This window comes from Molothrus aeneus, chromosome 15, assembly GCF_037042795.1.
Source record: "Molothrus aeneus isolate 106 chromosome 15, BPBGC_Maene_1.0, whole genome shotgun sequence".
NCBI classification, from domain to species: Eukaryota; Metazoa; Chordata; class Aves; order Passeriformes; family Icteridae; genus Molothrus; species Molothrus aeneus.
In genome coordinates this window covers 1,274,538-1,291,022 of record NC_089660.1, presented here as the reverse complement: position 1 = coordinate 1,291,022, position 16,485 = coordinate 1,274,538, and the positions used below count along the sequence as shown (strand labels likewise).

Below are 16,485 nucleotides of genomic sequence, written 5' to 3'. Positions count from 1 at the left end.
CTCACAGATGTAAGTATCAAGGTTAAGGGTTAGGTTTGTGTTAGGATGAATCCACCATTCCCTCAAATTCAGGAATAATCAGAGCACGAATTCCAGAACGGTTTGGGTTTTAAGGACCCTAAAGCTCACCTCATTCCACCCCTGCCATGGGCAGGGACTCCTTCTGCTATCCCAGGTGCTCCAAGTCCTGCCCAGCCTGGCCTTGGACCTTTCAAGTGATGTCTGAATCGCAAATGAAAAATTCTAAGGAGGCTTTGAAGTCTTTTTTTGCAAAAACTGTATTTCCAGAGACTGTACTTGTATAATCATTACATCTCATGGTGTGCGCGCTGTTGCCATCCACCACATCTGTCACCCTCAGGTCCTTACATCACGGGCAAGGAAAAAGTTTCACTGAACAACTTTTCTGTGGCACCGACCGCTTCAGACAACAACTCAGCGACCTTTGCAGTGCTGCCAAGTTGTGCCTTTGTCGCCTTTTTCTGCCATTCCTGACGCAAGGAAAGAACTTTGGCAGAGGGGGAAGGCGCCGAGCGCCCTCAGAGCCCGCCCAGAGCGCCCGCCCTCAGCCGCGCCGCGCGCCCCGCGCTCTCGCGAGATCTTGGCCGCCCTCAGCGCCGGCGCGGCCGCGGCCCGACGGGATCTTTCGAGAATTGCCGGTACCGCGCTCCCCCCTCAGCGCCGCCGCCATGTCCGTGGTGGGCATCGACCTGGGCTTCCAGAGCTGCTACGTGGCTGTGGCCCGCGCCGGCGGCATCGAGACTGTCGCCAACGAGTACAGCGACCGCTGCACGCCGTGAGTGAGCCCGGGAGCCGCGCTGAGGCGGCGGCAAGGCGCCCGCGGGGCCCGGCGTGGCGGGGCCGGGGAGGGAGGGAAGTGGCGGGGCCGGGAGGAGCGGAGGTATAAAGTGCTTACAGACATGCGGTAAAGCGCGGCAGGCACGGAGAGGGCTTCGGGAGCCCCGCTCAGCTGCCTTTCGTAGAATCACAGAATCATAGGATGCTAAGGGAGTGGAAGGGACCTTAAAGCTCATCGAGTTCTACCCCTCTGCCTTGGGCAGGGACACCTTCCACCATCCCAGGTTGCTCCAAACCCCGTCCAGCCTGACCTCGAATACTTCCAGGGATGGGGCAGCCACAGTTCTTGTGGGCAATTTGTGCCAGTGCCTTCTGACCCTCACAGGGAAAAAAATCTACCCTACATCTAATTTAAATTTCCCTTCTTTCAGTCTGAAGCCGTTCCCCTTGTGCTGTCAGTCCGGTTCCTGATGCAGAGTCCCTCTCCGGCTTCCTTGTAGCCCCTTGAGACGCTGCAAGACGCTCCGAGGTGTCCGCACAACCTTCTCATTGCCAGGCTGAGCAGCCCCAGCTCCCCCAGCCTTTCGGTGCAGTACGGCCGGTTTGTCCCCCCCGAGGCGGGGCTCTGCCCTTGGGATTAGAAGGACGGGGGCTGTGAGTGTAGAGAAAAGCATCCCTGGCTGCTGGAAGTGCCAGACCTTAATTCCCTGTGTGTTCGTACGCCGTGTTCTGGGAACACGGCTGTCACTCCCCTGCAGTCCCAGCTCAGCAGGACTGGGGAGGACTGAGCTGGGTTGGGCTGGTGCCGGGCTTAGTGTGAGCCATGGCTTGTCCTGGGATCAGAGTTTGGAAAGCTGCTCAGCAGCCTGCAGTGCCAGGATAAGGGGAACGGCTTCAGAACTGACAGAGAGGAGCTCTGGATTGCATATTGGGAAGAAATCTTTCCTTGTGAGGATGGGGAGGGTCTGGCACAGGGTGCCCAGAGAAGCTGTGGCTGCTCCTGGGTCCCTGGCAGTGCCCAAGGCCAGGTTGCATGAAGCTTGGGATGGTGGGAGATGTCCCTGCCCATGGCAGGGGGACTGGATAAGCTTCAAGGTCCCTCCCCATCCATGATTCCATGGTACAATGTGGTCAGTGTATTCTAGCCCTGCTTGTGTCATGATCCCTGCTACCACATTCTCAACAGGAGTGTGCATTGCCTGCTTTTATTGAGGAACTTCCTAAGAAGGAAGGAGAGAACTGCTATAAAACTCTGAATGAGTTGCCAAATGAAGGTGGAAAAAGAATTTGCATCAAGAATTGGGCATCCAACCTGGAGAGGAACTGGGGGGAAAACTGTCCTAGAAGTGTTTCTGGAGCTTCCCCTCTGTTGCAGCTTTATTTGAGCAGATCCTGAAGTGGCTGTCTTGGTGAGGCAGCTGCATCATCTTCGATGTTTGGGCTGGTTTAGATCCCTCGCATCACCTCAGAAAGCCCAGAGTGACCTTGCTTCTCATTAGACCATACATCGCTGTTTGCTTGCTCCTGTCTCTAAGCAATGAATAAATAGAGAAGGAATTTTTGAATTCAGCATGTGTGCCCAAGTATCTGGAGATCTCTTAAGTATTCTCAATAACGTGGAAATTTAAAGGGTAGATGTACTGGGAAAATATTGAATGTAGAGAGGATCAGAGCTGGGTTCTAATAGCTGTAGGTCTTTGGCCCTCAGGGAGTTGAAGTTCTGCTGATAAATATATCTGTATGTTTGAGATGTGAGCACAAATCTCCCTTGTTGAAGGAGATGAGCTAAATAAAATATCTGACACGATGCATCTCTTGGGAAATAATTCAGTTATGGGAGCCTGAAGTAAAATTGGAAAAAATGAGCAAAATGCAAATGAGAGGGTTTTAGCAGGGCTTAATCTCCAGGTGCTATTCTGAGGGAATGCAGAAAAGCATTCTGCCAGCAGACCCCACTATTAAAAGAACTTCTGCATGGTTTTTAAGTGACTTGGAATCAGAAGCCTGGTTCCAAAAGTCAGTGCTGAGCAGTTGTTACAGTGGGGAAGTCATGCAAGGTGTAGTGACAGGTTTCCCCAGGCACTGGCTCATGGTCAGGGCTAAACACTGTGTTTTGTATGTTATTGTAATAATCTCTGTTATTAAAATAAACCCCCCTGAGTGCATTGGGCTGAGTTCTGTGGCACAGATGACACTCCCACAGAGTCTGCCTTCAGTCTGGTACTTGGATTCTTCTGGAGTGCTGTAAAATTTGAACTTGTACACCCCAAAGCTGTGTGAACTGTGTTTGTCTTTGGACATGGAAAATTGCTAGAGAGAAAGGTAGTGGAAACTGAGAAATAAAAGTAAGAGCATTTAATTATTTCTGTAGGGATGAAGGGCCTCGAGTTAAATTAAATCATTGTGATTGATGTTCTGGAGCTGGTGCTGATGATCAGTGCAGGGGACAGGGGACCTTCCCAGGAAGTGGCAGTGGGTGGGAGGGTGGGGAGGTGCCTCCAGGGATGTGAAGCAGAGATTTTAACTTGCTGAAGTTGTTTCATTAGACCTCTGGTGACCTTCACTGTGAATGTTTCTACTTAAAGTGCACTGGTTAGTTTTTCAGCTCCCAGAAATGGTGTAATAGTGTAATTTGTATTTCATGAGTTTACTGGTTCTTGTGAACTGATCTGGGGAATGAGACTGGTTGAAAATTCTTCCTTCTCTCCCTCCTTCTCCCTAATTTCACTCACTTCTGTGCTGGGTCCCTGCCAGGGCTCTCATCTAAATTTGTGCATTTGTGTTAATGAGGGGATCTTGACTTGTAAATTCAGCAGTGAAGTAGCTGTATTTGTTTTTTTCCAAGAGAAGGGCACAATTCATGTCTTAATTCCTTTCAGGAGACCAGAGTAAATTAATAACCAGCTCCCTGCTCTGGGCTCATTAGGTTTTTACCTCCTGTTCATTGGTGTGGGCCTGAGAGTCTGCAGAGCACAAACTTAGCTTTTTTTTTTTTAAACTAATGTCACAAATAGTTGTTTCAGACAACTGCAGAGTTATTCAGAAATGTTAATTCTGTTGCAGCACATACTTTAGGGTAGGCCTTGTAGCATTTGTGAAGTTGTTTATAAATTGAAGAAGATACAAACCCAATGCAATTGTGTCAGCCCAGCCTTCGGGTTGGTTTTGGTTAGATTGTGCTTGGAGCACCCAGTTCCAAACCTCAGGCTGAGCTGGAATGTTTTCTGTAGCAGCCCTGTGGCATCACCCTGCTGTAAAGCAGATTCTTAACCTGCTGCATGGACAGAGCTTAATTAGACTTAGTTGGCATGTTGTGTGAGCAGTAAAGATCTGCTCACCTCATGGCAGGGCTCCCCCCACCAAGTTTACCTCAGTGGTATGAACAACTTGGATTAGAGGGCTGGATTTTGTTTTGTTAGGGCTCCTACAGTTTGTTAAAAATGTAAATCAAGAGGCTTAATCAGCTGAGGGATTTCTCCTAAAAGGAGAATTTCTCTATTCAGAACTGCAGGCTGTCACAAAGCAGGGGGAGTAAAACATAACTTCTCTTTCTGTGCCCCATGTTGTTTCAGTGGGTACAGATGAAACTCTGAAAGACCAATCTTTCTCTGCAGGTAGTTTCTTTCTGCCCTTGAAGGGTTTGCCTTAACCTGGAAAGCTTAGTTAGCATCTGCTGCAGACATGTAGGAATAATTTCTGTAACCCCTGATGTACCTCGTGTTTGAGTGCTGAACAGTTGAACGTTTCCGTGTTACAGCTACCAGCTTCTGCTTCTCCCTGAGTGCAGGGGCACTGAGGGGAGGCTCTGCCCGCTCAGGCCTGAGGTGGGAGGCTTGGAGGAGCATGGCTGAGGCTGGGCTGAGGCTGGGCTTAGGCTGTTCTGCAGGGAAGGCTGGTGCTGGTCTAAGTGCGGTTATAGTGCCTGGTTCCCAGAATGCCCAGAACCTTCCACGAGTGACCAACGGTTTTAATGGACCCAATAATTAATTACAGTGGCCTTCCAGACAGTGTCAGTATTTTTAGCCAGCAGATGTGCAGTGGATGTGCAGCTGTAGTCACTGACTGAGCTCACTCTTCCTTGCAGAGCCTGTATATCCTTCGGGCCCAAGAATCGCTCCATTGGTGCTGCAGCCAAGAGCCAGGTGAGTGTGGGGTTTGCGTAGAACACTTCAGAGCAGCACTCTGGGCTTTGTCACTGCAGATAACACATGGCCCTGAGCTGCTGCCCTGCTGCCTCCCTGACCAGTGAACAGCTGAGCTGCTCAGCTGTTCACCATGGGCTGCTGCTTTGTCATCTGGCAGAGAAACCTCAGGGTTGATCCTTGCACATAATGAAGTGTACAAAATAAAGCTGTGCCTCTTAAGAAAGTTTCATAACTACTAATTTTTTTTTCAAGTTGTGAACCTAAATTCACAAGTGGTGCTTCACCCTGCCCTAGTTTGTTCCAGTCCCTGTGCTTTATGATGGCTTTTAATTACGTGACTCTGTTCTATAGAATTCCATTAAGTGCATGGTTTGGGCAGAAAGGAGGCATATTTGAGTGTAAATAGATAGAGCTATCTTGACCCTTTGTGGCTGAATTGCAACCTAAATATCTCTCTTGGGTGCTCTTGCCCATAGTCTGAGTTTCTGTTGCTGTAGGCAGGTAAATGTAATTTAAGGACTGGGAAGAAGTTAAGGAGATTTGTCCTACTCATGGTATTTGGGTCTTGCTGTATCAGATTTTCTGTTGCTGTGTAAGTAACCCCTATAAAAGATGATTTATTTTTTTCAAGTCTTCTACAGGAAGTGACTAGTCAAACAGTTGTTTTTTCTTAGCCTAAAAAGCCTAGAGATGTGTGAAGATTTTTTACCTAAAATACAAAAATCCCTGGACACAGCCATGTTATTCAAGAGCAGCACAACTGTACTAGAACCAAACACAGCTGTTCTTTCTGGAACTGAGTCTGCTTAGCTTAACGAAATCCATTGGTGCAGAGCCCTGTAGAGATGAGTGTGTCCTGCACAGACTAAACTTAGAGAACATCCAGGCCAAGTTACTTAGGAAGTAGGACCTGCCTGAGCCCAGATCCAGGTAATGCTCTGTGGAACAGTGCCTGTCTGCTCTCTCAGTGCCTGTGGTTTTCAGTGCGTGCCTCGCTCTGCTGTCAGTGACAGAATTCCCTTCACTTGTGCTGTGTGAAGCCAGCTGGGATGGGCTTTCACTTCTCTGTGCTGATCTCTGCTGGTAATCAAAGTCAGTCTACCTTTTGTCAGTTAAACCAAGGTGACAGCATCATTTTAGGGGACCTCCTGACCTCCTAAAGCCTCATGAGCAGGTCCTTGTGAGAGGTCTTTTGTGAGAATATCTGTGTGTTGAGTGTCATGTGCATGTGATGAACCTGAGGTGGAGTTTACATCCATGTGCTTGTTATGTTTGGGCAATCACTGATTGTAGAAAGGTAGGGGGTAGAGAACAGGTAAGTGAGAAAGAGATTTTGCTAACAGTTCTAATGAACTACACGTGCACCATGAAATTTGAGTGTGGTTGTAATCAATATTTTATAGACTTGGCTCAGTTTTTAGTGCATATTTTATTTTCCATCTCAAATTGCTGTAGGTTCCCTGAGCAACCAGAGGGAAGTTGCCTCCCAGCACCTGCCCAGATGCTGTTAAGATACAAATGACAAAAATACTCTGGTGGGAGAAGCATGAGAACAAAACTCTGTCTTCTGTTTGAAATTCAGATGTTCCCCTGCCGCGTTGTATTAAAGATTTCTTTTCCTCTAGGTTATTTCAAATGCAAAGAATACAGTACAAAGTTTTAAAAGATTTCATGGTCGTGCATTCTCAGATCCCTTTGTTCAAGCTGAAAAAGCAAGCCTTGCCTATGAACTTGTCCAGCTGCCAACAGGCTCAACTGGCATCAGGGTAAGTCTGGCATGTTTGAGGAGCCAGAGGAGGAAACTGATAAAGTTTCCTTTTATTTCTCTGTTTTGAATCTGCCCACTGTGGTTTGTGTTCTCTTTTGAATGGAAAGCCTTAATAGGGAAGGGAATAAAAGGCTGATAATGGGGATGGTGCATGGGTTCCACTGCAGTGTAATGAGTGTGCACAATTTTTATTTGAAGGCCATGTATATGGAAGAAGAAAGAAACTTTACAATTGAGCAGGTGACAGGAATGCTTCTGACCAAATTAAAGGAGACTGCTGAGAATGCGCTTAAGAAGCCTGTGGTTGACTGTGTTGTTTCTGTAAGTATGGAATCCAACAAAACACACAGCACTTAGTTACTGTCTGAACTGAAATGGCTGCAGCATTCAATTAAATCTGATTCAATTGGCCAGTAAATTTGAATGTCCAGGTATCTTTCTTTTCTGTTTAAACTGAATCTTACACCTCTTGGAAACTAGACTTATATCATTAATGGTCTTAAAATGCTGCTGATTAGCAGCATAAATAATATTTGATTCCTATTTTTTGATTATGTATTCCAGAAATTAGTGGCTTGTGATATGGAATAGAAAAAGGAACTTTGTCTTTATGTATTTTTTTCTTCTGTTGCACCTGAAATGAGCACTGCATTTGAAGAAGGCCTGTGCTCCATGAGCGCACTGTCCTGTCCACCCTTGTAGCTGTTTCCTGAAGGTGGCTCCTGGAAATGTTAATAATGGTAATATTGGCTCTCTGACCTCCTTGCAGGTTCCTTGTTTCTACACAGATGCAGAAAGGAGATCTGTGATGGATGCTACCCAGATTGCTGGTCTCAACTGTCTGAAACTAATCAATGAAACAACTGCAGGTAATTCTTCCTGTCCCTCACTCAGTGTTGCAGTTTTATTACATGAAAAGGCTTTTATTCTGCCAGTGAGCCTTGCTTTCTGGAATTACAGCTGCTTTTATACACTTGGAGATCAGAAAGTTTCCCTAATTTGGGTCTGTTTTTTCATTGCTTTGCAAAGACAGAACAATATTTGGTGAATATCTGTTTTAATGCAACTGGGGGAGGGGTGGTACTGTTCAATGTTCTTCCATGTTTCTTTGGCATTGAGAATTCTGTTTATTCAATGTCTGTATCTTGAGGAGCACAATGAAATGCTAATGTTGATTCCTGATTACCACTTATTTCTTGATAATGACAAACCTTTATGTCCTAACTATACTTTTGTTTCTGTAGTTGCACTTGCATATGGGATCTATAAGCCAGACCTGCCTGCCTTCGAAGAAAAGCCACGGAACGTTGTTTTTGTGGACATGGGGCATTCTGCATATCAAGTTTCTGTTTGTGCATTCAACAAAGGCAAACTGAAAGTAAACAAGCTGTTACACATCCATTTTGATTATCTGTAGAACATTCATCAGCACACCCATGGACTGTGGCAGGCAAGCCTGCCTGGCTTCACAGAGAGGCATCCACACAGCTCAATTCTTGTTCTTAAAATTGCACTTTGTCTGGAGCAAAAAGTAGGGCAGGGAACTAGAGAGCTTTTGAGCGGTGTGTGGAGGAAGCAAACATGCTTTAATCAGCAGACTCTGGCAAAGAATAAAAAACCTGGATTAAATGGTTTATTCAGAAATTATCATATCTGACTGTGCTGCTTTCAGAAAAATACTCCAGTTCAGTCATGAGATCTGGTGTTGAAGCAGGAATTCCTGCAGTGCTGTAAGTGACAGACATTGTTTCTGAACCCTCACTGTGGTGCTCATGTACAATGAAGAAACATTCCTGATTGCTTTAAGCTGCCAGTGGAAGCTCAGCAGATGACTGTATTTGTGCGTGTACACTGCCAAAGCATTGCTGTTTTGCAGCAAACACTAACATTTCTTACTGGCATTTTATTATTATTATTGTTAATTATTACGATCCGGACTTTGCAGTTACAATACCTTTCTCATGATTGGCTGGAGAAACAGATGCAGAATTTAAAGCATGAGATAGTGAAATGCAGAGAAATGTTCTGACAACACTTGTTTTCTCATAGTTTTATTTATGTGAGGAAATGTAACCTTTGTGTTTCTCTTGGATTTGTTTTTTAAACTTGGAAGCCATGGCAGTGTGGAAAGGATGCTTTGGGGTCCAGAGTGCAGGGCTGTTAGCCAGTGTAGAGGCCAAAGCCATCTGAAGGGGTATTGACGGTAATGATTTCTGTTCCTAAAAAAATAAATTCCTGGTGTGTTTACAGAGCAGAATGAGCTGAGGTCGGTGGACTACAGGTGTTCTTTGCAGATAATTCCTTCATCCAAAAGGAGCACCTGTTTTAAGAGTTAAAATCATTTATTTTCTTCCTGTTTTATTTTTAGCTTTGGGTAAGCATGTTCCACCCTTAGGAGGCATCAAATATTAAACTGGGATATGACTCAAACCGACAGTGGCTAAGCAGAATTTGGAACAGAGATCTGCTCCCAGCACAAGCTATGGAACAGATTGTGTTGCTAAGTCCTGCCCAATCTCCCTAAATTCCTTTTAAAGCAGTTGTCACCTCATTCCAGGAAGGCTGATTTCTTTGACTTAAGTTGAACTATCTTTGAAACAAAGCACTGCTTTGATGTGGACTGCTGATTGCTTTCACTGGGTAATGGCACATTGAACCGGTACTGAAGGGTTCCCTTCCTTTAAGGTTCTTGCTACAGCATTTGATACAACCCTTGGAGGCAGGAAGTTTGATGAGGTGTTGGTGGAATACTTTTGTGAGGAGTTTGGGAAGAAATACAAACTGGACATCAAGTCCAAGATCCGAGCGCTGCTGAGGCTGTACCAGGAGTGTGAGAGGCTGAAGAAGCTGATGAGTGCCAATGCCTCTGACCTGCCCATGAACATAGAGTGCTTTATGAATGACATAGATGTGTCTGGAACCATGAACAGGTAACTCTGTCTGCTCTACAATGGGACACTTCAGAGTGCCCTTCAGGCAGTTAAAAACTTGGTGTGAAGTGTCAGCTCTTAGGGCTGAAGGGAGCTGAGAAATCAAAGAACAACATGTGCAGGAATGCTGCTGGAAATAAAAGTGTTTAGAGCCTGGTCAGTGGCCTTGAGTTAGGAGGGAGGGCTGGGAATGTTGAAAGGATGCCAGGGTTGCTGGAACCAGTTTTTGTCTGGGAGAACATAATAAAGTGTAAAGCTAGGACTGAGGGAGAGAAAACCCTGCAGTGCACAGTGAAAGTGGCATTCCTTCAGTTTGGGCATCCTGTTTGCAATGGTGCTTATGGTGTGCTAGAGCTTTGTTTATGGATTCTTCCAACAGAAGCAAATTTTTAGAGATGTGTGAAGGACTCCTGGCAAGAGTGGAGCCGCCCCTTCGCAGCGTGCTGGAGCAAGCCAGTAAGTGGGGCTGTGTGGGGGCTGCTCTGCGTGAGACAGGAGCCAGGCAGAGTGCAGGCTGCCTCTGCATGTTGGACACAGGGTTTACCACAAACAAGAGTTTTATGCTTAGGAGTTGCAAGATTAAAAAACTTTCTCACTCAAGCTAAGAGCTGAAATTTTGACTGCTTAGAAACTTAGCCTAAAGTTGGTCTATTAAAACTTCTGGTTTATGATGTCAGTGTATTAATGTGAAAGAGAAACATTTCATCTATTGTCTGACTCCTTTCTAGGGTTGAAGAAGGAGGATATTTATGCAGTAGAGATAGTTGGTGGTACCACAAGAATTCCTGCTGTCAAGGATAAGATCAGTAAATTTTTTGGCAAAGAAGTCAGTACGACCCTGAATGCAGATGAGGCTGTGGCACGAGGCTGTGCACTGCAGGTAAAAAGTGCTGTTTGCTCTTGCTGTGAGAATATTAAGCAGCATCAATAGCTACTTGCTGAATGAAATGCTTGTTCACCTAAAGTCTGAACATCTGTAATGTGGCTTTTGTGCTCTTGCAGTGTGCAATTTTGTCCCCGGCTTTCAAAGTGAGAGAGTTTTCTATCACTGATTTGATACCGTACCCCATCTCTTTGCGATGGAATTCACCAGCAGGGGAAGACCTGAGGTACAAGCAGTACAATCTTCTTGCATGTTACAGCTTAAAATTACTGGTGATGGTTAGAGTAAATAACAAATGTCAGTAAATACCCTTAGAACAGGGTATTTCCAGGGCTAAGTGCCTATTTAACACTTCCAGTTTTGATACTTCTGAAGTTAATGATGGCAGAAAACAAAACCAGGGTTGAGTGGCAGTTTGGTACTTCCTGCGTGGTTGTTGTGTTACTTAACCTGAAAGATCAGGACAGTCTTGTCACTTCTTAAGGAAGCTTTTTCCCTAAGAGTATCTAGAAATGTTTTGTTACCTTAACCTGCTGTGTTGTCACACTGAACACAGGCTGTGTTTTCTCTTGCAGTGACTGTGAGGTCTTCCCCAAGAACCACCCTGCTCCCTTTTCCAAGGTCCTCACTTTCTACAGGAAGGAGCCCTTCACTCTGGAGGCCTACTACAGTTCCCCCAAGGAGCTGCCTTACCCAGATCCTGCTATAGGTTAGCACCATTCTGTACTAAAAATCTTTTCTGTGTTTCAAGCCTTTTCTGTCTAATTATGTAGTCTGGACGTGCAGCCTACTGCAGATGCTCTCAGGACAACATTTCAAACGAATTTTCAGTAAAATAGGTGGAGTAGCATGAAGTTTATGGGCAAAAAGAGCATCCTAATATTGGAGCAAACATGGAAGAGCCACACTGAGAGTTGTGCAGTCTTTTGCTTTGATAAAAGTAACACCGGGTTTGACATAAAGAATTCCCAACAGCTGTGCCCCAGCATTGCTGGGTAAAAAATCTGGGTTGTCCAACTTGAGTAGGTTTTAACATTCCCTGAGCACATTGCAGTGAGCTGTGTCAGCAGCAGCCGGGGTTTGCTCTGCATTCAGAACTGAGGTCAATCAAAAGTGTTTGGTTTTCTTCTCTCTGTTTAGCTCACTTCTTGGTTCAGAAGGTCACTCCTCAAACAGATGGATCCAGTTCCAAAGTGAAAGTCAAAGTCAGAATAAATATCCATGGCATCTTCAGTGTTTCAAGTGCATCTCTGGTGGAGGTTCATAAATCTGATGAGAACGAGGAGCCAATGGAGACGGATCAGCACGCGAAGGAGGAAGAGGTAACAGACTCACTGCTCCCAGCTGCTCAGAATGCCCACAAAGCACAGCTGGCCAGGGGCTCAGGCCTGTGTAAGGATTTACTAGACATGCCCACAACTGAAATATGAGACTGAGTACTCATTGTAGTATGTTACACCAGTGACAGAGCTCTTGAAACCAGGACTTGAGGTGTAGATCGAATTCTTAATGATGGAGCTGTGGCTTGCTGGAGCAAAGACTGGGAGCTCATCATTTACTCCTGTAGATTTCATTCTGTTTGTTTTGCCTAAAGAGCATTAGAGGTGTTAAGGGATCAGCCTGGGAACTGAAGCAGTGATCTGTGTTTGTTTAATGTGTGAAATTGGATCTCTCTGAATTTCAGAAGATGCAAGTAGACGAGGAGCAACAAAAGGCTGAAGAGCAACAGCAAACCCAGCCTGAAAATAAGGCAGAGTCTGAAGAAATGGAGGTAAGAGGAGCATTTGAGACTTTATTTTCATGAGATTCGTGAGAATATGAGGAGCATGAGCACATCTGCTGCCTTTGTCATAGTTCTGGAAGCTGAACTTTTATTTCAGTGCACTGGTGGTCTATTGTGATTAGAGCTTTAGAAAGGACACAAATGGCACTGATAACTGCAGACCTGTCAGGTGACCTGGTACTGATAAAATGGGGGAACTCTCCTGTTCAGGGAAGAAATAATCATCTCGTTTTCAATAACTTGAATACCTAGAACAGGTTTCTGCCGTGAGCACCATCCCCTATGAATGTAGAGTGCCCAGAAAAGGTCAGTTAATTAATTGTCTGTGTTAATTGTCTCAGGCTTCAGCAGCTGAGGTGTCAAAATGGCAGGGAGTGCTTGGTTCTCTTGTTGAGATGCTAACTCAGTTTTTCTGATGTAAATCTTGACTGCTCCCCTTGAATTGAGTGGTGATGCTGTTTTTACTGTGAATGTAATTCTATTTTAATGCAGACTTGTCAGGCTGACTCAAAGGACAAGAAAGTGGATCAGCCACCTCAGGCCAAGAAGGCCAAAGTGAAGACGACCACAGTGGACCTTCCCATCGAGAACCAGCTGGTGTGGCAGATAGGGAAGGACATGCTCAACTTGTTCATTGAGAACGAGGTAAAATCTTCCTGCCCAAGCTAAAAATGTCACCTGTTGGTCTCCAGAAATGCTGTTTTTCATTAAACGTGGTTAAGGAAGGTCAAGGAAAGGATTAAAAGGAATAAAACAAGCAGTTAGAAGTCTGAGGTGAGCAACAGTGCCCCGTGGAGGCAGAATACATTCATTGCTCCTGGCCTGGGGAGCTGTCACTCTCATAAGGCTGTTCTGCAGGTACAAGGTGGAGATTCCTCAGCTGGAGGAGGATTGTCCTGTGCTGTATTGGACATCACACCAAAACTGAAATCAGTTTTCAGTCATGTGCTGTGTTCTGTAAATCACAGTTTTGCAAAATCTTGATCTGGTTTGAGCCTTTGCTAACAAGGTGTCCTGGAAATAAATGTGAAATAATGAGCTTTTTAGCCAATTAATTTGACACTTTGTTCACAGGGTAAGATGATAATGCAGGATAAGCTGGAGAAGGAGAGGAATGATGCCAAGAATGCAGTGGAAGAGTACGTGTATGAAATGAGAGACAAACTCTGTGGTGTTTATGAGAAATTCGTCAGTGAGGATGTGAGTATTGCTGCTTGACTGTCCTGATACATTGTGGTACAATCAGCAGTTGGATTTAGTCACTCTTGACCTGTATCACATACTATATTTATATAAGTTACATATTCAAACTTTAAATTTGAAGAAATAATTGTAACCTTTCTGGCTCTGATGATAATCTACTAAATATGGGCACCTGTATCTGAACTGGTTGCCTAAAAATCTCTTGGCATTATGTGTCAGTTTTCCCTGTTGTACTGAAGGAGCTCATGGCATTATGTGTCAGTTTTCCCTGTTGTACTGAAGGAGCTCAGTGTGTAATGAATTTAACTCTGCTGCTAGGGATGGATCTTTGAGCACCTGGCTGCATCTCCATTGACTGCGATGGAGCTTTGCCAGCCAGGTGTCTGCAGAGGCCAAACTGGGACATGCCAGGTGACATTTATGGCACCTTTGCAAAAGAATAGTTTCCCTCTGTTCTCAGGCTTGCTCATGTAGTGACAATGAAAGCGTGCGGGGACCAAAAATCCTTGGATGTGACAGTATTTGATCTGAAATGTGGCTGTCACACATGGCTCTTCCTTGGGCCTGGAGCCCACCACAAAGCTCTACAGAAGACTACTTTATTTCTTATTTTTCACTAAAATAGGATAAAGAGTTCCAGACAGAGTTCTTTATATTCTAAAAATACAAGCCTTCCAGAAAGGTTCCAGGTACCATTTAATGCCATTTGTCACCTAATCAATGATGTCACCTGCCTGTTCTGTGTGCCTTGCTGCAGGATCGCAATAGCTTCACACTGAAGCTAGAAGATACAGAAAATTGGCTTTATGAAGATGGTGAAGACCAGCCCAAACAAATATACATTGATAAATTGGCAGAACTGAAGGTGAGTGGTTTTTCTGGTTTTTCCATTCCCATGGGAATTTACCAAAGCTGGAGAACTTTGTTCCAGCGAGGAGCTGTGTGGGGTGTGCTGATTCTGAGGTAACAACAGCCTGCTTTGCACTGTGTGTGGGGAGTAGGACTCCAGCAGACCTCTAGCAGCAGGGCTGAGGGAGGCTCAGTCTTTGCTGTCAGTTGAGGGAAGAGTCAGAGTTCTGAGGAGTTCAGGGAAGTTGCTGTATCTTGTCAAACCCTGAGGATCCCTCAGTGATGCTCCATGAGTTTTGATACCTGTTGTGCTTTGTTTCAGACTCTGGGTCAGCCTATTCAGGCAAGATTCCAAGAATCAGAGGAAAGACCAAAAGCATTTGAGGACTTGGGGAAGCAAATCCAGCAGTACATGAAAGCTGTTCATGCATACAAAGCAAAGGTATTTTCACACTTAATTTCTGGAAAACGCAAGCAAATATTTTCTGAATTTTAGGTAACCTGCTTCAGACAAAAATCTGGTGCAACCTCCCAGTGAGCTTAGGAGTTCTTGATGTTTAATAGATTTTTAGAAGTGGCTTTTGGGCCTTGCACATCTCAGTCCCTTTTTAATCAGGTGTTGATTTCTTCATGGAGGCGAAATGCCAGCAGCAGGAGATCTTCAGTCTCCGGTTACCGAGCTGTGGGTGATCAGTTCTGTTGATTTGTTAACCACAACAGCTCTTGGCTAAATGGTCTTTTAGTATTTTGAACCTAAGTTTTGAGGAAATCAGGATGCAGTTTGTGCTCAAACACTGACACAGCTGCTCCTGTTTGGGTGTTGCAGGATGAACTGTATGAACATCTTGATGAAGCAGACGTGGCAAAGGTGGAGAAGAGCACCAATGAAGCCATGGAGTGGATGAACAACAACCTCAACCTTCAGAACAAGAGGAGTCTTACTTTGGACCCAGTTATAAAAGCAAAAGAAATACAGTCTAAAGCAAAAGTAAGTTTTTTTCTACATAACTCACTGTATTTCCATGAGTTTTTGTGTTTATTACTCTCAGAAAACTCTGAGGTGAGAAATCTCAAAAGTACCAGGGAACATCAGCCCTCAACTGGAGTATTCCCAACAGTGGTTTCAAAAGTTAAACTGTGGGAGATAAAACCATTTCTAAGGATGTGTTATTTCTGTGTTCTCTAGGAATTGGCAAGTATTTGTAACCCCATAGTGAACAAACCCAAACCCAAGGTGGAGCTGCCGAAGGAGGAGCAGAAGCCGACGGAGCCCAATGGACCATTGGACGGGCAGGGGGACGGCGGGAGCGGGACCCAGCCCCCCGAGCAGGGCTCTGCCCCCACAGCCACCGACAAGAAGCTTCCAGAAATGGACATTGACTGAATTTCAGCACTTGTTTATATTATTGCAAACTACAATAAAGCTTTAAGTTGTCAACTTTGTACGTTCTGAATACAAACTGAAGCAAGTGAATCCCACAGCACTCTTGGTAACTCTTGGAGAGGTTTGGGCAGGGCAGCAGGTCAGAACACGGAGGTGGCGAAGGACTCGCTCAGCTCAGCAGTGTTTGCCTTTATTGATTGTATTTAGAAGTTTTGGTAGTCTAACTAGACCTCTAGGAACAGCCATAAGCTGCTTCTCCATTTTTAATGTCCAGGCTGACTCAGTTCTCCCTTGAAGGAGGGAGGCAGCCACATCTGAAGTCTGATGTGCACCCTGCTCTTCCCTTTCCCTGTGGATTGCAGCACTGGCACTCCAGGGAGGGCGGGGAGAGCCAAGGCAGAGTCTTCCATTGCTCTTGGTTTAGTGTGAATGCCTGCTCTGGACTCACTCTGATTTGCACTGGAACAGTTGATGGTTACAGGAGGTTTGCAGAGCAGGGGGTGGCTCATCAGCACCTTTATTCCTTAGCCCAGACTGCAGATCAGACTCGGAATGTGCTCCTGGACAGGGGAGTGGGTTTCTCACAAACTCCCCAGCTAATTAGGCCCTGTAAACTCCTTGTCTTTAGTTAAATTAGCTGCTTGTAGAAAGAGTGAATACTTGTATTTCAGCTGCCTATGCTGATAGTTGATTCTGACTTGTTCCTAACTTTTTCTGGCAGGGGTATGCTTGCTTCCACGAG

The 16,485-nt window shown here is 45.3% G+C and overlaps 1 protein-coding gene across 1 annotated transcript; it reads left to right on the top strand.

The window, feature by feature from the left end:
* Nucleotides 1–650: 650 nt before the first annotated feature.
* HSPA4 (heat shock protein family A (Hsp70) member 4) lies at nt 651–15,797 on the top strand. Its single transcript, XM_066559963.1, has 19 exons — nt 651–796; nt 4,883–4,940; nt 6,569–6,709; nt 6,910–7,032; nt 7,481–7,580; nt 7,956–8,089; nt 9,397–9,641; nt 10,021–10,097; nt 10,370–10,521; nt 10,644–10,750; nt 11,100–11,233; nt 11,665–11,846; nt 12,209–12,295; nt 12,800–12,952; nt 13,382–13,507; nt 14,268–14,375; nt 14,682–14,801; nt 15,186–15,347; nt 15,546–15,797. Exons 1-19 carry the CDS (start codon nt 690–692, stop codon nt 15,741–15,743), a joined length of 2,514 nt encoding a protein of 837 aa, XP_066416060.1. The 5' UTR covers nt 651–689; the 3' UTR covers nt 15,744–15,797.
* Nucleotides 15,798–16,485: the final 688 nt, after the last annotated feature.